At 42.2% G+C, this 24249-nt stretch overlaps 1 protein-coding gene across 6 annotated transcripts in view; it reads right to left on the reverse strand.

Annotated features, from left to right (window-relative positions):
* The window catches only part of dock4b (dedicator of cytokinesis 4b), a 125519-nt gene that overhangs the window by 10948 nt on the left and 90322 nt on the right, over positions 1-24249 (reverse strand). For 4 of the 6 annotated variants that reach the window (XM_037121610.1, XM_037121609.1, XM_037121605.1 and 1 more), the window contains exons 29-49: positions 23731-23831; positions 23457-23515; positions 22701-22849; positions 22151-22236; positions 20590-20616; positions 20097-20192; positions 19949-20009; positions 18364-18457; positions 18117-18265; positions 15409-15495; positions 15208-15312; positions 14797-14938; positions 11582-11748; positions 9287-9373; positions 7786-7962; positions 5186-5269; positions 4224-4343; positions 3682-3803; positions 2600-2711; positions 1284-1365; positions 52-161 (exon numbers count right to left, since the gene is read on the reverse strand). In XM_037121610.1, the coding sequence (XP_036977505.1) occupies positions 52-161; positions 1284-1365; positions 2600-2711; positions 3682-3803; positions 4224-4343; positions 5186-5269; positions 7786-7962; positions 9287-9373; positions 11582-11748; positions 14797-14938; positions 15208-15312; positions 15409-15495; positions 18117-18265; positions 18364-18457; positions 19949-20009; positions 20097-20192; positions 20590-20616; positions 22151-22236; positions 22701-22849; positions 23457-23515; positions 23731-23831 (2217 nt within the window). The remainder of the gene's footprint in view (positions 1-51; positions 162-1283; positions 1366-2599; positions 2712-3681; positions 3804-4223; positions 4344-5185; positions 5270-7785; positions 7963-9286; positions 9374-11581; positions 11749-14796; positions 14939-15207; positions 15313-15408; positions 15496-18116; positions 18266-18363; positions 18458-19948; positions 20010-20096; positions 20193-20589; positions 20617-22150; positions 22237-22700; positions 22850-23456; positions 23516-23730; positions 23832-24249) is intronic. The other 2 variants (XM_037121611.1, XM_037121608.1) reach the window with 1 other exon arrangement.

Here is a 24249-nt window from a genome sequence, read left to right on the forward strand (position 1 = left end):
TGGTTTATTTAGAATGAGAGTCCACTGTTGGCAATGTGTGTATGTGCTAACCTGTGCAGGGTCCAGGGGGTTGGGGAAGATGGCGCTGACTGGTCTCTCTCGTGGAGACAGACAGGCATTTTCTCTGGAATGCTTGTGTTTCTCTGCCATCTGGGGTGAACCTGGAAAGGACAGTGTGAGATATTAGAGCAGTGACACACCAACACACACACACACAGGAGAGCGTAGGCAAACACATAAGGGACCAAATCACAGCAAGGTGTTAGACTATTACCCACAAATACTGGCAATCAGGAAAGGCCAATCTCTCTCTCTCCCTCCAAGCCTCTCCACCATTCTTTCAGCCTCGCTGACTCCACAACATGATAAATGGCCTGCCCCCTGCCCACACTCACACACTCCTCACCTCCTCAGAGAAATGGACAATCACAATAGACATGCTAAACCTTGACACAGAAACATATGTAACACACGCAAATCCTCTCTCGCAACCTTTTTCACAGCACTTCCCCTCATCCTCCGTTAGCCACTGTGTAGATCTCGATCCATTAGCGACCACTCGGAGGGCTATCATATGAGCGCGAGATAGCCATCGCTGGCTCTCATTCAGATAACACACTCGCAATAATTCTCTCCAGGCTTTATGGGTAGACAGAGGCCACTTTTATAAGGGCGCCGCCCGCTGCCAGCGGCCTGCCAAAGGGGAGTGTATACGCTCTCATAAACGTCTTCATATATTCTTCCTTTTTATGATGTGGATCAGGCAGGAACACGTTTGCACATTTGAGCACGGCGAGATAAGAGGGGCAGACGGAGGGGGCATTAGATATTCACACCCCACCATGCAGGAGGCTCGGCCCGGGCCTGGACGGGAGATTGTGTTGCGGTCCAAGAGGGGATACTCCACAGAGCTGTAATCATCTCCTACTCTCGCTCTGTCTCGCATTCTCAACAGCGTGTGTCTCCACGTCTCAGCACATTTCATTTTTCATCTCAGCTCATTTTGTATTCTATTTTTCTGCCTCTCTGCATTCTTCCCTCTCCTCCCTATTTTTTAACCTCATCTCCCTCTCCTCCGTGTATCCCTAGCTGTCGTGTAACCTCGCTAACCTCGCCGTCGTCGTTTGAAAGAACATCATCACCGAGAGGTCAGAGGTGCAAGTCCCCATGTTCGGTCTGTCCAGCTGAACCTCTGTCTGCTTCCTCGGCGCGAGTCACTCTAGATTGAAAAATCGGCAAAAAGTCTACAGTGGGAAGCGCTGTGAAATGAGCTGCTGTCTCACCTCTGGCACTGGAGGGGGCTGAGCTGGTGACATTGGGCGAGGCAGAATGGTTGGAGCTGAGGCTTGAGGTAGACGGACTGGGCTGCACGAGGGATGACAACAAGAGAACAACATCATTATTACAGACCAGAACATTATGCACTTTAATAACATTCTGTATAAAAACTTTATGACACAGCATTGAGAAATTCACAACCTTTTCTGATGTTATCTAAAAAAAATAAATAAAAAAATCTAAGTGTAGTTTGGAGACTGTGTCTTTCTCGATGCTTCAAAGTCAGATATTTTTAACTCGACGCCTCCAAGGTAGCTTTAACTTCCACAGAACTACACTTCTGCTTTTCTTTTGTTCCAAAAGTAGAAAATTACTGAGGGGCTAAAGAACTTTCACATGTGGAAGTATAATACTGGGAAGAGAAGAGAGTCGCTGAGAAACAAACAAGGCAAATGATCCTCGGGTAAGTGACGGTTAGATGCTCAAAATGCTAGTTAACATTTCATGTCGTGTTTATTGCAGATTGCCTGGCAAAAGAGAAAAAAAAAAATCAACATTTCATATCTTGTTTGCTAAATCTTCACAAAAGCCAAACTGTAACAACAATATATTGTGTTTTTTCAGGGGAGTTATGTGCTGGATTATTCTTGGCCAGCGGCAGGGACTTCCTAGAGTGTCCACCTGTTGCCTGGCAACCTATTTACTGCGCTGGGACATGTGCGGTATAATAAACATATTCAAAAACAACACTCTTTATAAAATAAACCCACATACAATCCATCAATGTGTGTCTCCAGGATTGTGGGGTTTGAAGTTTTCGTGCAACGCTTTTCCGTAACAATACTTGTCTTCAGGATCACTGTCACTAAATTGTACTTGATCCACCAAATAAAAGCTACGACGTTCAAAAACCTGTATTGTAATAGGTACAGTCAGATCAGCAACAACCGCTTCTCCCTGCTTCCTGCCAGGTGTGCCAGACAGCTTGCCAGGAGTTGTCGGCAGCTTTCTGTAGTGGCCAAATCTACTTTAGATTAGTGCCCAACTCCAGCGAGCTTCCTGGGCGAGCACACAAAGCACCGTTTCTTTATTTGATGTAATCATGACAATTTCCTTGGCTGGATGAGGCAGAGAAGGACTTCAGAGCAAAAAAAGGCTCACAGAAGAAGAGGGATGGAGTGAAGGGGGATTAAAAAAGAAGTGAAATCTGAAAAGTAGGGAGCAAGAGGGCAATGAGCATGTTTGCGATGTGGGCTCCATCGCCTTAAGAGCCTTTATGGGCCGGGATAAGAGGCATGTGAATAAGAGGGGAAGAGATTACCTGCATGTTGAAGACTTCATCCGAACTCTCCGACTGCCCTGTGATGTTACTGACTTCGTTGGAGGCTTGAGATGACAGAGAGGACGAGGAGTAGCGGTTCACCGCAGGGTAGCTGCAGGGGCTGAGAGACGGAGAGAGATGGTCACTTTGGCTTTCAGCAGAGAGAGATAGGTCGAGGTTTTTTTGTTTCATTAGACTTTAGAGGTTTCACTCACCGAAAAAAGTTCAGCGCGAGTCCCACCAAAGGGCAGGGAGGGAGGGGAAGAAGACAAACAGAGATAGAAAATGTCAGATTATAAGAAAATAATCGATGCAGCAGTCGCAGCATTTCATCCAGGACTGGTCTACCGAAAGGCAAAAGTTTAAAACAAAGGTTAAAGAACAAACACAAGGTTTTTTTAAAGGGAGGCTGAAGCAGAAGTCTTTGCCCACGAAAAAAAAGTGCCAAAAGAAAATAGATGTAACCCGGTTTTGTGATTCCAAACAGAGCACAGAAAAAAGAAATCAAAACCTCGACAGGTAAAACTCAAAATGTCACGGGGAGATGGAGGTGATGTGTGTGTCCGTATCTTTCTGTGTGGACGTGCCCCCTGGGAATGGACTGTGGAGCCAGAATGTCGCAGGTAGACAGAGTGGCAGGGTCACTGAACACATCAAAACACACACACACTCCCACACACGCGCGCACACACTCGTCTGCCTGCTGGCCTGGCGGCAGGCACACAGAAAGTGTCCCTGTGGGTGCCAGCCCCCGCCTATTGTATGGCACACCGGTGAAGAATGGGAGGAAGGAGAGGGAAGGCGCAGAGGCACAGCGCGTGGTGTTGGAGGTGAGGTGGGGACACAAAAAAGTAAAATAAAGAAGATGGAGAGTCAGATCTGCAGTCAAGGGTGGCACCGCAGAAACAGCGAAGGAATGTGAGACAGCGTGAAGCAGAACTTTAAACCTGAGGTAAAAGGCTCTCTGAGTTCTATTTAGATTTCTTATGCAAGAGAAACAAAGAGGAGAAAAGAAAGAAAGACAAACGTCACATCAATAAATTCACAAAATAAGAGACAAAATAAGACAAACGAGGTCGCACCTCCGCCTGGTGACCCCTCTGCCACCGTCTGGGCTAATGATGTTGGGCACAGAGTTCCTGCAGGTCCGCGGGCTCCCGTTGGTGAAGTGCACCGGGCTCGCCCGCACATACGCTGGAAACTCCTGGGGTGTTTAAAGTGGACGAGAGGAAGTACACATGATTAAATGCTTCTTGATGCCAGTGTGAGGTATGCAAAAAAAAAAAACCACACAAGTGCATAAAAAGGAAGTCTGTTTAATGAGGGGCGGATTTTCTCCCTGGAGGACCGGAGGGGTCATTCACTCGGAAGTCTGAACACAGCGGTCGGTTTCTGTTGTTGCATACTGTGTGCTTCCATAAAGGACTAAAGGAGACTTAATGATTTGAGAAAAATTCATTACCTCAAGCAGGAGTTCTTAAATCTTTCTGATGCGTTTGATCCGTCATTAACAAACTAACTTCTGTTTAACTTCATATTCAAATCCCCTCATTAGTTTACAAAATTCGCAGCCTTTGAAATGGATTCTTTGAGGTGGATGATGGTGTCTTGGCTTTCGACATACCTGAATGCCAAGACTGGATTTCATCAGATGAAACTGGTCCACTAACTTCTTGTGGAGCGGCCTCATGTCCTGGGGAACAAACTTCTCATGCACAGCGAGGCCGTACTCCAGAATGTGTGCCTGCAAAACAAGAGCTGGTTACCGTCTCTGGATATTATAAATAACAGAAAGTCAAAAGAACATTGTTGGAATATTTACTGTAACTTTTTCACTATTATCTTTTAAACAAGCTAGGGCAAATATTAGGGATCAGCCCATATGGATTTTTTGCGGCAGATACAGATTATTAAAAACCGAAGATACCAATAAGCAATATTTATAAACGATACACATTTGCTATGAGAAAGAAAATCTCAGTGTCAAAATCTAGAATAGCCAATGATGGAACGTAAGTAAGCACAATTTACTTCAAGGATAAAATCACTCAAAAATGATAATTCGTTCACTGTGCTCCCACCTTCACACTGATGAGCAGTACACTGACATCTAGCAGACGCTTTAAGCGGAAGTTTTGTAGTGCACTAAACATTTCTAGAGCTTCACAGCAAAACAGCATTGCAGCATTCTCTTAAAACAACAGAAGAAGATGGGGACGCAATTTCTTTTAAAATCACCAAGATATCAGATATAGAAATGTCGAACACATGTCAAAGGTGATTTTTAACACTGTCAATAATGATGCTGTTATCCAGTTTATTCTAACTCTCAGACAAGTTGTCGGCCTAAAAATACCTGTCCACCAGTGACTGTTACTGATGGAGATATTTTGCATTGTATGAAGAGTGAACCTGCCAATCCCCAAAAACAGGATATTAACACTCAGTACTAAACTAAATGACATTATAAATAACACTGCCAATTGAACAACTCAAGTTCCGCTTTTTGGCATACATGAGTGTTTTGTTACAAAGTGTTTCGAAGGTCCTTCCAAGGTCCAAGCCCTCATATCTCTTACTACAAACCTGTTCAAACATGAGCTCTCTCAGTCGCCCGATCTTGTCACCGTCCTCGGGGTGATTCATAATGTAGTCCTTCACAAAAAAGGCCTGCGCAGAGACAAAATGAGAAACATCTGTTATGCGCACACCAGGAGCTTTTCTGCACTGCAGAGTTTACCTGAATCCCTGCTGGGCTGACACAGTGAATTAGCGTCCCCACGCTTTTCGGTTGAATCCTTGGAAAAACATTCACACAAAGTGAGCAAACAGAGTCAACTAACATCCAGCTCAAACGAGGTGAAATACTCCTGTCTGAGGTTTTTGTGTTGTGTTATTAATACCAAGTTCAGGGAGCAGAATATCGAGCTAAAAATAGAGAAAGAGAAACACTCAGCCAAATGGATATTAGTGGAATCAAACGATTGATTTTACTTTGATTTAGGGGCTAATTTAGTCTCAGATTTTAAAAGCTTTTCTTGTCACCGCTTCCTGTTACAGATCATGTCTCTTCAGAAACATCACAGGTCTTGATTATGCACTTTTCTGTGACTTTCACAGACATGTTCCTTCAAAAAACAAAAACAAAAAGCATGATTCAAGTAAGAAGCGGATGCGCTGAAAAAAATGTCTGCATTGAATGACAATAACCATTTTTGTCCCCTCCGTATATATTAAAAATGCCAGTTCCTTGTTGTTTACAATGCCATCCACACTTGTGATGTGTCTACAGATTACAGTAAATCCTTTTCAATCTGCATCAGAGCACACAAAGAGCAGAGAGACGACGAGCGGATGAAAGACCCGGCTCGTAATCTGCTTTCAAATCTGCCACAGAGGGAAACACACACACACACAAACACACACACACACAATAAAAAAGGCTGAAAGGTATGGTAAAGGAGGAGTTCACAAAAAAGATCAGCATGGTTCCTCTCACAAGGAAACAGCTGTTTATCTCCAAAGAGACAGAGCCAGATGACGTTTGAAGAGAAAAGATGCTCAGCGCTGCTTCAGACCTGTCACACACACTCGCTGCAGTCCTCAATGAAACTAGGATATTATTCCTCCAGACAAACATCCTCAGATGGCAATCTCCATGAAGATAGCCTATATTAGTATGCACTGAACATGATGCCACAGTCTTTTGTTATTAAAACCTGTGACACATGTAGACGGAGTGAAACATATTTTTATTGCCTTAACATTACGGTCCATATGCAACAGCGCCACAGTAGTAATTCTAGAGCGAGAAGTGCTGCCTGGAGCAGAAAATCCAACCAAGGACCTCCGGACAAGCCAGCGAAAAAAAATAATCAATAATCTTCTACGAATGATGGAAATTCGTCGCCGGGCTGCAGGGAGTGAGGCCTCGCCATGGATTGGCTCAGTTAATCATTAGAAAAGTCCAATTAGAGATAGAACGCTGAGGGGAGGGGAAATAAATCAGACAGCAACCCCCCCCACCCCTCCAGGGCTCAAACTAAAGCAATAAATCTGAATATTAATAATGACAATTTCTCCTTCATTTGTAGCCCGACATACCTCCACAGCTGTCGATCGGTATTACGCTGGGAAATTAATAGATTTATAGCGCGGGGGGGTGCTGCATGTCGCACGCCGCGAAAGGAAAAATGAGCGTCGATATCAGCGGTGTTCGCCGCGGCCCCATCTGTGTCCGTCTCCAGGGAAACAGCTGTGACACTTTCTGCTTTGTTTGATATGAAAATTAAAGGGGCACTATGTACTTTTGAAGAAACTGAAACTCAGGATTTAAAATGTACCACATATGAGAGGTAATAATAGAACTCAAAAAGCCGAAAATAGGGTCCCCAGAACACTGTGGTCATTCATACCCAGAGAGACGCCATGTATACATGTATATACATAGACAAAATGTTTATGGAAGTAGATCTTTTATGCCTTTGTGGTTTGTGGAAACCTAGATAGGCTACTTCTGCACCAACCCAATATACACTCACAAACACACACACACACACACAGTATTCACACACATGCCTCTTCACATATGTGCTCCCAGAGGGAAGGGTGGTTGCTATGCGACACAGTCGAGTTGAGTCCACTTTGTTAGCTGGGGGTAAAAAAATAAAAAGTTTCCTCGAGTCAATTTGTGGACGTCTTTTCTTTCCACCTGGTTCAGGAATGTTTTTAATGTCCGCACTTAAGGAGCTCTTGAAGAAGCAGCAGATGCAAACGTTTGGATTGACCAGGGTTCAGTTTTGTTACAGCTGCTGAAGAAACACTCCCATCTCATTCGTTCCGCTACAATCCGCCATCCGTCTCTCTATAATCTTTCCTCTCACTCCTTTACCTGCTATTTTTGACCCCTCTTTCTCGCCGCAACCATCCATTGACCAATCCCACATCCATCCACCCTTCCATCTCATCTTCCCACTTCCATACCATCCATTCACATCAGTCAGACCCTTCGCCCAACCATTCGCGCGCCATCCGTCAGCTCATCCGCTCCTCCCTCCGTAAAATGCTCCCTGTCCATACATCGCTCCGCTAAAACCCACCTTCATGCATCATTAGCCGATCCATATGTCATCGCTGCCTCAGTCTCTGAAACCCCCCAACCTTATCCTCCATCTATCCATCCATACCTCTTGGTAGCGGGCCAGCCCCCCGTTGACAGCGGCGTCGATGACCCCGTTGAGGCACATGGTGAGGGGGTTGATGTTCTGCATCTGCCGGCTCTGACACTGGGTGATCAATGTGCGGAGCTGTAAGTTCTTGTTCTCGATCACCTCGATGGCGTTCTCCAGTGGGCTTACCTCCACCTATGGGGAAGGGAGGGTGTGGAGGAATCGGTTAGTTTTATGGGGTCACTTCTTCTGTGGCTCTCAAGGGAGCTTTCAACAAAACTGAAACCTTGAAGAAAAGAAGATTTATAAAAGAGAATCTGATTTACAAAGTGGGAGTGTAGCAATTGGAAGAAGTGGGCAATTATCGGGGTTCTATCTGCTGAAATGTTTCATAGAGTTGATGGGAAATAGTTGGGTGACAATTATCTTTATTAGCACAGCTAGAAGAATAAAACTAGCATTGGTGATTTTTAGAAGAGTCGGCGAGAGTAACGTAGCAGCTGTTCTTGGTATAACAAAAACCAAAAAAAGATTCAACTCTTTAGCAAAAAGGTCTGCCTCTGTAGGAATCATTTCCCTCATGTTCTCATAACATTCTGAGCTCATCAATGGCAAAAAACTTTTGTTGAACTTGGTAGAAAGTTGCCCACGAGGATTACATTGCAGCCGCTGGATGATGCGATTTACTGGATAAAACAAAATGAATCATGTACAAAACAAAATATGTAAACATTGGGCCAATTTTTGAAAATAGTCTAAGGCACGCACTGAATTATTCCAAAAACACTCACACACAGACACTTTTGCATTTGCACATAGATGCATAAAAAGTGTTCTTTCCCTTCAATCTGTACTGTATATTCTTTCTCTTTCTTTTTCTTCCTCTGTCTCACGCAAAGCTTAATCCTCCTGCTAATAGAGCTTTTGTCAAATCTATATTTTATATGCTATTGCACTGCATAACCATCACAGAATAACAGAAGGGTTTTTACAGTCCACAATTTCACACCATGCTTGGCTGCTATGTGCTGAAGAATATGTGCTTAGACCTACAGAGACAGACGCTGTGTTATGTTTTGCATACGCCGGACAAAACAGCTTTTAAAATCCTCCCACTCCTTGGAGATCTGAGTGAGAAGATAAGAGACGGAAAAGGGGGATTTATGTGCAACAGTGAAGCATTGACTGGTATCAAATATGATAGCGATTCCTGTCTAGAAACACAGAACAAGTATTGGTAAAAATTTCCCAACACAGAAATCCATTTGAAAGATTGGACATTTTGGTCATCAAAGCGTCATCTAATCTGTCTACTGCAGGAAGTGTAATGTGTTCAATAGCCCCAAACTCCTGACCTAGGTCATTATTGCTGTTCAATGTAATGACTCGGATCAATACTTGGGTATTGGCTGTGAGTGCTCTAAACTGCAACCTGCAAAATAAAAGCGTATTACAGTGTCCCCTGTGTGTGCTGCAGTTACGTCTTCACGAATATTTCATCAGAGGTGGTCACACTCACCAGCTCTCTCTTGTCCACCTCAAACCAGCGAGAGATGCCTGGAAGACTCTGGACCAGCGTCAGGGTCGTCCTCTCCACCCAGAGGCTCTGTAACAAGACACAGCACGCTCATCAATACTAGCTGATTGCTAAAACACTTTAAATCCATAGCCAGTTATATCAAATGCACACAGGCACTGTATCTCTGGCAAGACAGCACACTATGTAATTACAGAGTTTGAGGAAAACATGTTGAGCACACCTACTGCCAAACCCCCACTTGTAGGTGTAGGTCAGATGTCATTTCTTATATCTCCTGTCATCATTCATGTTCCACCACTTACCCTGTCAGCCAGCATGCTTGTCAATACGCCAGCATCCCACAAGGTCATTCTGACAGCAAGTAAACTATGGAAACTCTAGTATACACTGCAGGCTATCATCATAGTAGATCCACACCACAGTGTAGCAACTAGAGCGATGTTTACACTGTGATTGTTGTAAACATATCAGGCAGCATGACGGATGGAGAGCAGTTAATTGTAGTCATTAAGAGGCTACAATTTATAAGCAAGGATGTAGATAATGTAACTTTGGAGTCAAGTCAATAATTATTAAGACATGTCGAAATCATATTTATGACATTGTGAGGACACTGATTCAGAATATTGGATTTTAGGTTTGTTTTTTTTTTAAAGGGTCACTTCACCCTAAAATATTAAATACACATTTTTCCTTTTGGCTGTAGCACTATTCATACTATAGCATCTATTTTACGTTATGTAATACTGTTATACTGTGTTGCAGAAATATCTACTGAAGTTAGCATGCTAACCAACTAGCCCTGGGCCCATCCTTTTTTGTAATACTTCTACAAGCTCTGGACTGCTCACTGCACAGCTTACCGACTCAGCTAACTAGCTACTGGCAGCTACAGTTGGAGCAGTTAGCGGTTACTATGATGACATGTCACCCCATATTTGTTTGGATTATGAATTCAAGAGGGAGCCAATTTTTACATATTGCACCATTTATAATCAAAAGTAAATTTATGTAAGTGTCAAAATTGAATTTAAAGGTAAATTATATATCTATTTAAATGATTATCAGTCTGGTGGATTATCAGATCTAATATTCAGCATTTTTCTGTTTTTTTTATACAATGGTATATTAGGAAATCATTTAAAAATGCAGTGCTTTTTGTTTCAGTTTAGTAACTAAAGTTGCCATATGAATGTTATGGAGCAAAAAGTACAGAATTTGCTTACGATAGTACAGTACTTGGGTAAATGTACTTAGTTACATTCCGCCACTGATATGTAGCCATAAACCAAAGGTAAAAAAACATAATTAAGTTACTACCTTTTTGCTTCCCAGTTGAACATTTTGTTTTCTGAGCTCACCCTAGAGATAGATGACCATCAAGGTGCTGATTCAGTATAGCTTAATTTAGTTTATGGTTAGTTTGGGACCCAGTATCTTGCTCAAGGACACTTCAGCAGAGCAGATGAGTGCTGACACACAGCATCGATCCAGTGTACTCAGGTTGCAGTGGGGTCTTCCAACTCACTACACAACCCTGCTGCCCTTTATTGATTTTCTGCTTTTTAAGGCTAAGAAACCCACCTGAAAACCTACTGGAAAAAAAAAAAACATGTATCACAGTGAAAGAACAGGAAGTTGAAAGCAAAAATTTGACAAATATGAAAGCCTTGACCTTTCAGTGAACTATTATTTTCTGCAGATAGAAACTTGAATTTCTTCGTTATTGCTTTATTATGACTGATGACACCATGTCCTGGCTACTGCGGAGTCTTCTTCCCATGCAAAAGTTGATCATACATACAGTATTATTCCCACCTGCGGGCCACAGATGGAAATGTGATATCGTGATTAAATTTGGCCAAATAGCTTTGATAGAACTGAGAGAGTGAAATGACTGCATGGGGTGTGTGTGTTCATGTTGAATATTTATGCGCCTAATATCAGGACCCGTGCGCTCCGTGTGTGTGTGTGTGTGTTTAGAGCGTGTGCAGCGCGTGTATAATTGGTGATGCAGGAGTTGGCCTGAATAAAACATGCGCTGCACACAGATTAATACCTGGGTGCAGATGAAAATGAAGCCGTTTTACACTGGCCAAATGCTAATGATCATAAATGTGTCATTTTTACAGTCTGAAATGTTCAAGAAAAACTTGATTTATTATTTACCAGCATTATTATTTAGTTATTTACCATTGCATATCACAGCTATTCCACTGAAGTATCTCAACAATATCTAAAATTCCTCAAAATGCATTATTGACACAAACGCACCTTAAACTCATTCTCCTTGTCTTTGGTTCCCTTGTGAAAGGGCCGGTCATATCTGAACCTCCAGATGTGATTGAACTTGTAGAAGCTTTTGATGTTGTCAGGCACTCCGTCTCTCTGCAGCACGTCCTGGCTCTCTGGGATGGGGGTTACGGCGTAGATCTGCAGGTCTGGAAGCAGTGGAAGTTAAGGAAGATGCAAGAGCGACAGAGTGAGAGTGAGAGAAAGAGAGTGATGAGGAGAAAGTGCTGCAGATTAAAACGGACAGGAATCCTTCAGTGGCCTGGAAGAACATGGGGAAATCGCAGACATGCTCACGGACAAGACAGGCACACACAGGCAGGTGAAGCGTGTGTGTGTGTGGGCGACTCTCCGGCAATATCTTTTGTGTTTCATAAGTCAGGCCAGTGACCGCACACACACTTTATATTTACATCCACGTGGAAACAATGACCTGCCAAGGATATATTAACAGAGGCTCAAACAATAAAGCATGGATGGCACACGATGCTACACATTAAGGAAACAAAAGGAACCAAAAGCAGCAATTACTTATCGACCAACAATTGATGACAGGAAATGCTATCTTGCCAACTGGTTTGACCCGCCCTTTTGGTACTCCTGCCAACGTACGTGTGCACACACAAACACTCCAAAGAAGACACACACACACCACATATGGCATTCTTACTCACAAAAGAAGAACATGAGGAGAAAATGGCAGAATACGAGACTTTTTATGTTACGTTTTTATGTTACTTATGGAGGATAATAGGAGAACAGGAAGCATGTCAGTCGACGCTGCTCAGCCACGACTTGTGACAGCTACTGCGCATACACAAATGTTCGCGACGAAGATGTAGAGGCGGGCGAGTGATCTGGGGGAGGCTATTGATCTGCGCCGTGTGAGGACGACGCAGTGCTGCACTAATTTATTGCCATGGTCTCCTGTCCTGTTTGGCAGAAGGAGAACATACAAGCAAACACATCACATGCAACGGAAAAACAAAAAACAACGAGATGACAAACTCAAACACGTCCCCCTCTCATTACGTCACTTAGTCTTTTTGCTCTTCCCTCCCTCTCCTTCTATATAGGCCAACAGTTGCCCCATACTTTAGTGTGAATAATTAAAAAGGCTCCCATATTGTTGGACACACTCTATGGAGAACCATATAGCTCTCAGTGTGTTGCTGGAGCCCTAACAGATCTTCAAACAGGCTCTTAAATCATTTTACAGTCCCATTTTTCCTCTGCAGCTCAACAGCAGGATGAGATTACCTCCATTTTTTTTTTTTTTAATTTGTATTTGTGCAGGAAGATGTTGTGATTTTTTTTAAGATGCTCTGATGTGCGTCCCATCTGTGATGCAAAAAAAATGTTCTAGTCCAAATAAAATGTAAGGTTCAAGTGACTCCGGTATGTATTATTGCAATTTTAGTTTGAAGGATATTTTGATGATTACCTGGATAATTTTAGGAATCGCAATAACGTTTGATGGACAGAATGATCATTGTCATGAAACTTTCATATCATCTCTTGTCTCCGTCTAATTAAAACATCTGACAATTTCTTATAGACATTTATGTTTCTTTAATCTACTGTTTCACTCATATGGAACACTTTTGTAACTGCAAACCAAACTGAAGCATCAAATGTATATTGTTATATGTTAATATTATTTCCAAGGGGATTTAAAGCAACATTATGTAGAAATTGGCATTTTGTGCAATTATGCACCCATGGTTTTCTGAGTGCAACACCACAATCCTAGGTCTGTAACAATTTCTCAGACACAATCTAACCACTGATTACAATCAAAACTCATTACATCGGAACATTGTAACGTTTTGAAAAACTTGTATGTTGACGTAAACACGTATACTATATTGCGAAAAGTATTCACTCACCCATCCAAATGATTGAAATCAGGTGTTCCAATCGCTTTCATGGCCACAGGTGTATAAAAGAAGCACCTGGGCATGCAGACTGTTTCAAACTGTTACAAACATTTGTGAAAGAACGGGTCGCTCTCAGGAGCTCAGTGAATTCCAGCATGGTACTGTGATAAGATACCAGCTGTGCAACAAGTCCAGTCGTGAAATTTCCTTGTTCCTAAATATTCCACAGTCAACTGTCAGTGGTAACAAAGTGGAAGCGATTGATAAACGACAGCAACTCAGCCACAAAGTGGTAGGTCATGTAAAATGACAGAGCGGGGTCAGTGGGTACTGATGCGCATAGTGCGCAGAGGTCGCCAACTTTCTGCAGAGTCAGTCACTACAGACTTCCAAACTTCATGTGGCCTTCAGATTAGCTCAAGAACAATGCATAGAGAGCTTCATGGAATGGGTTTCCATGGGTTAAGGATACTGTGAACAGAGTTCATTAGTTTTGGAGGTGATTTCGAGGTGAGATTTCTCTACTTTGCTGAAGTGAAATGTAACCAAGTTTGAACCTGAGCTAGAGTGAGGCCTTGGGAAGAAGAAGCGAAGATGATGATGAGCTAGCCTATGAAGGAATTGATTGGACGTGAGGTCAAATGTCAGGATACTGTTGGTTTAAAACGTGAATTTTATAATATGCCCTCACAATAATCATAGAAATCACATCCCTCACACTAAGCAGGGTAAATGTAAACTCTCACTGTTGCTACAGTCTTATCGCTGAGTCTGAGGTATGGCAGCCAGGGTGCTGACAGACTAAATACAGGTTAACACTCTTAACACTCACTGCTGCCTGCAAAGCTTAATGAAATATCTGAGGCAACCCAGATGACTGTAGTACATGTGTCTCATTTAAAAGCTTCTCTAATCAGTATTATTATCGAGCTGGAGGACACTAATGGGGGATTATTGGGCGAGCGGATCCATTGAAAATTTGTCCCCGGTGAGGTTTTGTTGTGTTTAAATCACAGTGTGATGTTTCTTTATTGTATGAGAACCTGTAAACATCTAGTACGGTAAGAGTGCAGGCTCATCTGTGAATGGGATTGTGAGGCGCCGAAGGTTGCGTGATGCCTAATTACAGGTGATTGTGTGCGTGTAAACACAAAGCAATCTGACAGTATGTGTGAGTGTGTGTGTGGGTAGACTTCTGCTTGTGTATGTATACTGTGCTGCTCTCATGTCATGATGTCTGTTCAGCATGGCTGCACTCGTCTGTGAGAGAGCTCTCTCTCTCTCTCTCTCTATATATATATATATATGCAAGGATACACTGCGCGTCCGCCTGGTATATGGTCTGGTCAGGCTGGTTGACGTGCTGCATGGCGATGGCGTGCGGGAACTCGTTGAGCATTCGCTGCTGGAAAGCCTCCAGCCTCTCGTAGTCATGGCCGCGGCACACAAACTCCTTATTCTGCAGAGGAATGGGGGGAGAGCAGACAGCGTGGGGTTAGCTTGACACCTAGTGGCCGCACCTTGCGACTGCAGCCTTGGCTGCAAACTCCACCAAGGACAGGGGCCTGTTACATCATTTAATGGCATTGAATAAGAGTTTCTGAATGTCACCTAGCACTGGAGGAGTCTTATATAAGGAAAGTTAATTCTTCCTGCAGGAGAGGGTGAAAGTATTATTCTGTTACACTTAATATTCATGACACAGAAGGAGTATGGAGATGTCTTTACCCGTAAGAAGAAAGGGAACTTTTTTCCATAGAAACCCACTCTGAAGAACTCGGGTTCTAGTCTTTGCTGGTCCATGATCTTGTCATAGAGAGAGGCTTCCATCATCTGGGAACCATAACATTTGTGCATTAGATGAATTAGTAAGTTAACATTATTTATTTATTTCCTACTTTTTCTACCTTTTCATTGTGGACAACTCACCCTCATCTTGCTCAGGTTCCTGTAGTCGTAGTAAGACTCGTACTGGTCGGCCAGTTCCCTGCACAGGATGATGCCGTTCTCCCAGCACTTAAAGAAGTGAGAACAGACAGTGAATCATCCTCAACACACAGCTGGGAAACAAAGAAAGTGGGGAGCGAAAGCTTGCTCTGCAGGGGTGCTGCTAGGCCCAACGGTCCCCACTAGGTGGCACTGGCGAGTCAGAACTTGAATGTAACCTCTTCATGCAGGTACTGTACACCCCAGCGCCCCAGCCATCTTGCTAATTAAATGAAAAGCTTTCCTTTCCTGCCGCCTTCTAATCCCTACGCGGCGGCGCTGGCAGATGGCAAAGCTCGGGAATGTGAAGGAAAATTGGACTATGAGTAACGAGGGGAGCGGTTTTAATGATTCCGTAGTGCAGTGTTATTTCATCAGGGATGTTCAAGTTTTTTTTTTTTCTTTTTTCTTGGATGTGTGTAGTTTTGGAGGGTTTCCATAATGCCACTTTTCCCTGAGAAAGCACAGGGCCATGGCAGAGGTAGTTAGGATTAAAAGGGAAAATAAGTAAAGGAGGAGGAGAGACAAAAAAAGCAGAAAAGGAAAATGCTGCTTCGTACTGAATCAGCTGTTTAATCTGCCAGTCTCACTTTTCCTTCCCAGCTGAGGCCTGCAAACACACACAGCTGAGACCATCTACCACAATATTTCTTAAGGTAGCGGTGAGAAGATGTGCGCTTACAATTCAGCCGCAAGCAATTCTTCCGATTAATGTGTGGAGGTGCTGATGCCTCGAGCCGCTGTCACAACAGGTAGAAATTAAATGTCTGACTGCAAGTGACATGTACCTGTCAGATTTCCTCTTATCAGGGATTTCATTTTGTGTGAATGACATCTGCGTTCAAGAGTTAATGTTAAACTAATTGTCTTTTAAAGCTTATTAGGATATAATCCGTGTATTCATTTGTTTCAACAAACCAGTTGTAATGCAACTGGGCTTCGTTTTTAAAATGCCAGGAGTGAATTAGGGTTTCATTTTAGAATATGCATGAGAAGCTGGCTCGGTAGCAAAAAGTGCTCTCAATAAAACTCGAACACGCTGCTGCCTCCACAGCGGCGTGGCACATTTACTGGGAGTTAACTGAGTTAAGAGGTCACTTGTCCTGCTGAGTTTCTCTGAGTTGCTATCACCAAAATGTAATACATTACATTTATCAGATTTACTTATCTTAAACTCATCTATTCAAGCCTTCATCACCAGGCTGCTCAGGTGGTCAGTGACCTTGTGGTTCCACTCGATCTCTGTAACATGCAGAGCATCCAAACAGGAAGGTGCCTTTACATAAATTCTCAGCTTTTCCGGTCGGGGATTTTTTATTTCTGGAATTTGTCACCTGCAAGAACTCAAACTGGATCTCGACTGGGATTATTTTAAACCCTTCTTGTTCTATTGTACTGTGGTCTTGCATCGCTCTGTCTGTATTTTCTTATACATATTTATCGTTGAGTTTGTTTGTATTGTCTCTTGTGTATTCATTGGCAAGTTCATATTTTATGTATTTTAAAGGCCTTCCAGGGATGGACACGGCAAATTATCTTAGGCTATGAATGCGGTCATGTGTGGCATAATCAGAAATACTTTATTGATCCCCATGGAGGGGGAAAGGCGTACGTTACAGTTGCTCCTTCTAGAATAGAAAATATCACACTGTAGATGAAAAGCAAGCATAAATTGAGAAGGATAATACAGCAAGAGTAAGTAAGTATAAAATAAATTAAGAACTAATGAACATTGAGTCTACTCCTATATTCGTACTCCATCATATAATGTGTTATATAAATAAACTGGAACTGACTTCAAAATAAAGTACTGAATTCAAAAAGTACTCAAAGATTAAAAAAACACCTGTAAACATGCATGTATGTAGGGTTGATGCTACATTATCGTCCCTATAGAAATAAACATTAAATAATAAAAACAGCGTATTTGATTCAGTTTTTCCCATCTGATCCAGGGGATGGTAGCTTTAATTTTATCATGATGTTTCTTTGTACAAATAGGGTTGCAACTAGTAATGTGTTGTTGTCACACGTCTGTTTGTCGGTTGGTTGGTTTGTGATCAGGATTACACAAAAAATACAGAAAGGATTACCATGAAACTTGGACACTACCACTTTGGACCCCATTAACTTTAAGTGGGGATCCCAACATTTTTTTCTCACTTTCTTTAACATTTCGAGAAAGGGTGTTTTACAACATTTTCATGAATTTCTCAGGCAATAATACACAGATCTTGCTGAAAAAAATCAAGTGTGTGTGTGTAGCAGGTTTATTTAGTTCTGGCTTTCAGTGACTCTTTTGTCCAATTGCTGCTTCAGGTTTGAAACCCACTGATTTTCCATTTATTTTCATAAATGTCAAAGACAAGCCACAAATGCTTAAATCCTTGATGACATTTAAACCAGCATATGTTTAACATTTTTGCCATAAAAAATTACTTATGAACGATTAATCTGTCATCAAAATATTTGGCGATTCATTTTATTTAAATCCACTAATCAATTGATAAATTTATCACTGCAGTTCTGCAATAGAGGATATGAGGTTGCTGATGCCAACATTTCTTTTATCTCTCTGTTTGACTTAAAGTTGCAGCTGTGATGAGATTTTTACCACCTCAGAAAATATCGCTGTCAGAGTTTAAGCTCACCTTCCCCCTGTCGAAATTCTGGACGATGGTGAGATGCAGATACTCTTTCCTTTGCCACTCGCTCTGCATGGGGTAGTTGAGGAACTCTCTGAGCGGCCTGTCGGACCACTCCAGTAACTCGTCATACAGCAGCAGGGTGTACGACGCCTCTGCGACACACAGTCAGGAGAGGAAACGCACGTTAGGTAATGTGTGTGCTTCTATACTCACACACACTGCATTGTTAGGGTCATTCCTTTTGGCATACCTGTGTAGTTTTGTGCTTTCAGATGCAGGTCGTACAGCTTGTGAATGTAGCGGATGTACATCTCCTCTTTGTTCAGCTCAGTTTTGTAGAAGTTCTGGCCGGAGCAGTGGGTGATACGATGACGATGGAAGAACCACAAGAGAGAGTGAGAGGAAGAGAAGGGGATTATGAAAATTAGAGTTTGAGATGCAAATGAGGACATTTTTTTTTTTTTTTTCCAAAGTGACAGATTGCTCTATGGTAGAGGTGCAGCGGTATATTTCAGCAGTGACTTATGATCCATCTGCCCACACGACCAGGTGCTCTTACAGATGGCTGCAGTTACATAAGGAAAACCTAGTGGGCAGACGGACCGATAATAGAAACACCAGAGGAAAAAAAGAAACAAAAACTGAATTTGTCAGAGTTTTGTTACTTCTGCGAGGGAAGGTGATCAAACAAAAGTTCTACGAAATAAATTATATTTTGATGTTTTCATTAGGAAGAAACTAATTATGTATCCTACAAAATACACAACTATTGCAAAAGTGATGAAACTGCGTATGAACTGAAGACCTTTACAACATATTTCGTTTTTCAGATCATTCTTTATCCATAAAAAGAAAACAACTTCACAGGACTTGTAGCAGCAGCGGAATATTAAAAAAAATGTTTTTTATTACTACACCCACATGTTTCACTCTCTTTAGCACACATAAAAACTGCTCTAATAGTTTAGGAAGGTAAAGACCTACAGAGGAGACTTATTAAAGCTTTATTAAAAAAAGTCTTACCAAGTTAGATAACACTGATGCCACTCTCATATCTGTGGATTAAATTATAAATCTACAGCCAGAAGCTGGCTTGCTTAGCATAAAAAGTGAAAGCAGGATGAAACAGCCAGCCTGCGGGCACCTCTGAAGCTCATCAATCACGGTAATTAGACCAGTTTTCAGCTTCAGTATTATGAAGTAAATGTTGATGTTGATGTAAAGGATATACATTAATGGAACCATCTGCATTCACACTGGCTCTCTATAAACCTCACTATTACTATAAAACTGTGTCTGTCACCCTTGAGCTACTTTATTACCATCCAATATAGGCAGTATAACATGCTAATAAATTAGCTTTGGAGGCTCCAGGAGACAGATTTATTTACCTTTGGGCAGCTCTAAGCTAACCGGCTGCAGGTTTTTGCTCTGTATTTAAAATGTAAAGGTGAGCATGGTGACAATAGAATAAGTCAAATACGCTGCTGCAGTAGTTGTATTTTTACCAGCTGAAACTATGGAGGCTATCAGATCACCTCTTGCAGTACAAAGCGATATCACGAGACAGGACGTGGCTAGCTGACTACCTTCAGTAGTAGAGTAATCCCTCTCTGCTTGTTTTTTCTTATGATTCTGCTGTGTTTGGGATGTTTTTGTGCATTAGACTGCAACAGCAACCATGAGATCCTGCATAGTGTATCTTTAAGTTGATATTTGTGATGAAGATTTGGTTTTGTAAAAGCCAAAAAAGAAGTTTGTAATCAGTCACAAGTGACGCTTCAAGCTGTTTTAAACAGCCTACACGTCAGACTCTTCAATAAACTGATACTCACCAGTAAACTGACAGTACATCCAATCTTTTTCCCATCCACTTCTCCCAGCTTCATACAATCCCTGTGACAGAAAGACCATTAGTGGCCACAAAGATTACAAACAGGGTTCTTGCCGATAACGCATGATGGTCCATGTCCACACTCTCACCTATAGTCTAGCAATCTCTCCATTAAGCGAGTGACGGTAGCGATCAGAGAGATCCCGCTCTCCCTCCAGGTCTCCCTCTCAATCTTCTTCAGCAGGCTGGAGGACAAAATGGAGAGTTGTCAGGACCAGACGAGACAAGACGGTAAAAGAGAGCAAATGGGTGAGAAAAAGGTGACAGGGAGGGGGGGGCGAAGAAATTACTGCAAAGGAAAAGGAGGCAAAGCAAAGAGGAAATCAATCCCAGTCACGCCAGTGTCACCTATGCTTGTTGGCCTGCCTGTGAGAGTTAACAAAATAAAATACCCAAGGTGGCTAAAAAAAGTACAATAATTGACCTCAATAATTTTTTTTTAAAAACTGGGCTGCTTAAGAAGACAAACACACGGCAGCCCTAAATATTGCTGTTAGCTTGAAGGGGCTGAAGTTAAGATTCCCAGCCGCCGTTCCCCCTCACACAGACGACACAGAGAGAACAAAGAGGAGAGCGTCTTACCTAGGGTACGGACCAAACAGAGGAATTCTACTCCAGGCGGGAAGCATAGGCGGAATAAATTAATATTAATACGATTAATATCAGCACACACACGCACACAGGTTAGTTTAGGGGTTAGTGGAGTTAGTAGGAGGAAAACAAATTACTAAAAACTAAAACAAGAAATTAATCAAGCAAGAAAAGATAAAAATAGACTAAAATCATAGAATTAAAATGAGATATCTGCAACTTAATAATAATAATTCCTCAGCATAAAATTACACACTAGATTAGATATATAGATGTAATAATACGTAGTGATATTACACTGTTTGTTGTAATGTTTCACATGTAAAAATGGCGGGTAAGAGAATGGTTGACTATGAAAGACAAAGGGACAATTACGGTAGATGCATATTGATAAGATACTCATCAAGGTTTGATTCACAACTAAGTGATAGTCAGCACAACGTACAGTATGTGTGTGAATCAGACAGATGACTTTTTGGAAGTTGAAATCCAATTTAAGTGGGACATAAAAATATGAACAGGCACGGAACGAAGCAGGGACGCACACAAACACAGTGGTTCCCAGCGTTTTTCCTTAAAAGGTGACATTTTAAGAACTTAAATTTAAAGAATAAATTAAAGAGAACTAAAATTAACAACAGAATGTGAAAAAATGAGAGTTCTGACGTTAGCCGTGTATTGCCTTAAAGACATTTCTACTGAGGTTAGCATGCTGACCAGCTAGCCTCTGCCTGTCCTGCCTTCTTCATATGGCTAAGAGCTTCTAGTCCCGACCACTAGCTGCAAGACCAACTCTACACTTTAAAAAAACTTTCTAAAACCCCATAAAATCAAGAAGCTTTGACCCCTGAAGCATGTCGGGAGGTGGGAACCAGTGCACAAACACACACACACACACACATTAGAGTGAGCACATGCACTGAAACATGCAGGGACACAAACCTTGAAACACAAGGACAGAATGGACTCAGAAGAGGAGGCGTGAGTGAAGATGAAGGTGACTGGATAATGATCACTTACCTCTCTTTATTATCAATCAATCTACTCAGTATTAACAAGTTCACAATAAAGAATAACCCTCTGTCTGTTCCTTCGCTCTAATGACGGGTTTGTGAATATGTGACGCAAATGTGAAACTTTCAAAAAACACCCTATTAGCGGCACACTTAACACTTGTATTTATTCAGGCGAGGCGGCGTCACCGCTGTTATCTGTGCACTTTGGCTCTCAGGGTTAAAAAGCTCATTTTCAGAAGCTGCACTTACAGATAAAGCAGCCATTTAATGAGGAAAACGACCTGCGGAGTTGCATTTACCTGACGAAGCCTCGTGTGGGTCGCAGGTGCCTTCAGGTCATCTGACTCAATAAACAGCTATTTTGTCTTTCAGTGGGTGTGCGCCGGTATCCTGAACTAGCCTCTTAAATTGCATTTTGGCTGTTAAGTTAGTTAAGCTCCATTTTTCGTTTAAAATCCACGCTAATTAAACAAACCCATATGCCCCTTCATCCTCATGTTTTCACTTTCTACTGCTGCTGCCTTCCTCTAACTCACATGCTGTTGAAGAGCTCCCTGTACGTCTCATCTCCTTTGCCCTCGGACATCAGGCTGTCCAGCTTGTCGATCAGCTTGGCCTCCACCTACGAGGATGAAGAAAGCATTAAAAAAAAAAATCTCAAAGAGCCTGCCACGACTGAGAGGAAAAACAAATCACAGATGGTACAGAGCTTAAAACTTGAACATCGTGTCCGACTGAATCACTGTCTTGTCAGTGTCAAAATAAAGGCAACTGCTTTTGATGCGCTTTCAGTTCCAGATTTAATCTTACATTCGTAAATGTATCACTTACTTTTGTAAATACAGTCTAGCACAGTCTAACATCCCATGAACAGTAAAGCCAGAGTAGCTTGGTAAACTTAGCAACTCTGTAAAAAACCGTAACTCAGAAAACAGATTGTAATATTTGATGATGAAAAGTTCCAAGTAATTAATCAAGAAACATCATGAGGACAATTTATATTTACTGTGAAGGAACACATACGTATGAATGTAGCGGGATCATCTTTGCTTGGCTCGAGAAATCTATCTTTAGCAGTTTGTGTACCTGTTTGAAATTGCCACTGCGTCTCTGCTCCCAGTCCATCATGTCGTGGAAGATGGGGATCATGACATTCCTCAGATCGGGCTGCGGCACCAGCGTCACCTCCAGGAACGGACCAATCATTGCCGGGATGAAGTTCAGCTTGTGCTCCCCTGGAGGAGAGACAGAGGTCGACACAGAGGTGACGCTCTCACTTTATCCCTGAACACGGCGTATTGTTTATGTCAGAGGCAATCTGTCCAACTGTGGACATCAGTCCTCTTCTCTTTGAAAAACTCAACTACAATACAGGCTGCTGTGATTATCTGGTTTAAGTGCACTGCACTCCAATAAAATAACCAGAGCACCTGCGTTAGTTAAAACTCATTACTGTTAATGGGGAGGACTGTGCCGTTCATACTGACATCAAATGAACAGAGTTACAGTGATTTCAAAGTGCATTTTAAATTGTGCACTTGAATGCACATAAAAACAGGAGAAATTACGGAAAAAACAAAATTATACTGGTCCATCAAACACTTGAAGTAGAACAAAGGCAGAGTGAGGCAGCCAGCTGGTTGCCATGGTGACAAATAGTTTTTGGCATGGAGAGAAAGTCAGAGTTTTTTGAGTTTACCATCAGCCCAAGTACAAAGGAAATCGCATCACCACTCGGAATAAGTCCGATTTTCTTAGAGTCTCTTTTAAACAATCTATCTTGAGTTTCAGGAATGAAAAACAGGCCGCGTGAACCTGGTGAACCAAGAATCATCGTCTTACCTAAATTCTGCCACATGCTGAAGATCTCACAGCCCATCATTACCCTCATGTCTCCATACCTGCAGGATAAAACATCATGGTTAGACACCTGTGCTCGCTGCCAGTGAACACAGAGCAGCTGCACGACAGAGCATGTTAAGTGCTCATTATACTGTATGTGGCCTCGAGTATACGTGTGTGTGTGACTGTTTGAAAGTTTGACAGACAACAGCAGAAGGGTAGGACGGCTTGTTCTTTACAGGACGTGCTAGCACGCAAAAAAAACAGAGCTCACTTCTCCAGCGTCTTCTTCCTCTTGGAGGGAGAGAAGGACTCCAGCTGCAGACAGGGCTGGTTGATGAATATGACGGACAGGTAGAAGTACGAGTCCCACACCTGCAGATGACAGTGGGGGAAAAAAAAAAAAAAAAACAGCACGTCAGAGCTGCGTGGAAAAGTTACTCCTCCAACTTAAGCTGTCAGGAATTCAGCCAAGAAAACTGGATGATTTGCTGCTGCTTGTTGTGGACAAACAAGCAGATCTTCCTCAGTGCAGTGAATGGTAAAACTTCAAGACCAGGAAATGTTTAGTATAACAGAACAATTCAATTTACTCTCTTCTCTCATGTGGTGATTGTATTGCTTTTGTCCTGTCTAATTGTTTTGTCCGCCTTAAGCTTCAGATTATTGTTCGCATTAGCTCTGTTTAATGTCTCCATCAAAGCCCTGCGTTGGACGCACAGAAATAAGTAAACCTATGATTTTTATTCTAAGTGCCTGTGTGTGTGTGGCTGTATTTTCCAATGCAAACCTG

This window comes from Acanthopagrus latus, chromosome 14 (genome assembly GCF_904848185.1).
Source record: "Acanthopagrus latus isolate v.2019 chromosome 14, fAcaLat1.1, whole genome shotgun sequence".
NCBI classification, from domain to species: domain Eukaryota; kingdom Metazoa; phylum Chordata; class Actinopteri; order Spariformes; family Sparidae; genus Acanthopagrus; species Acanthopagrus latus.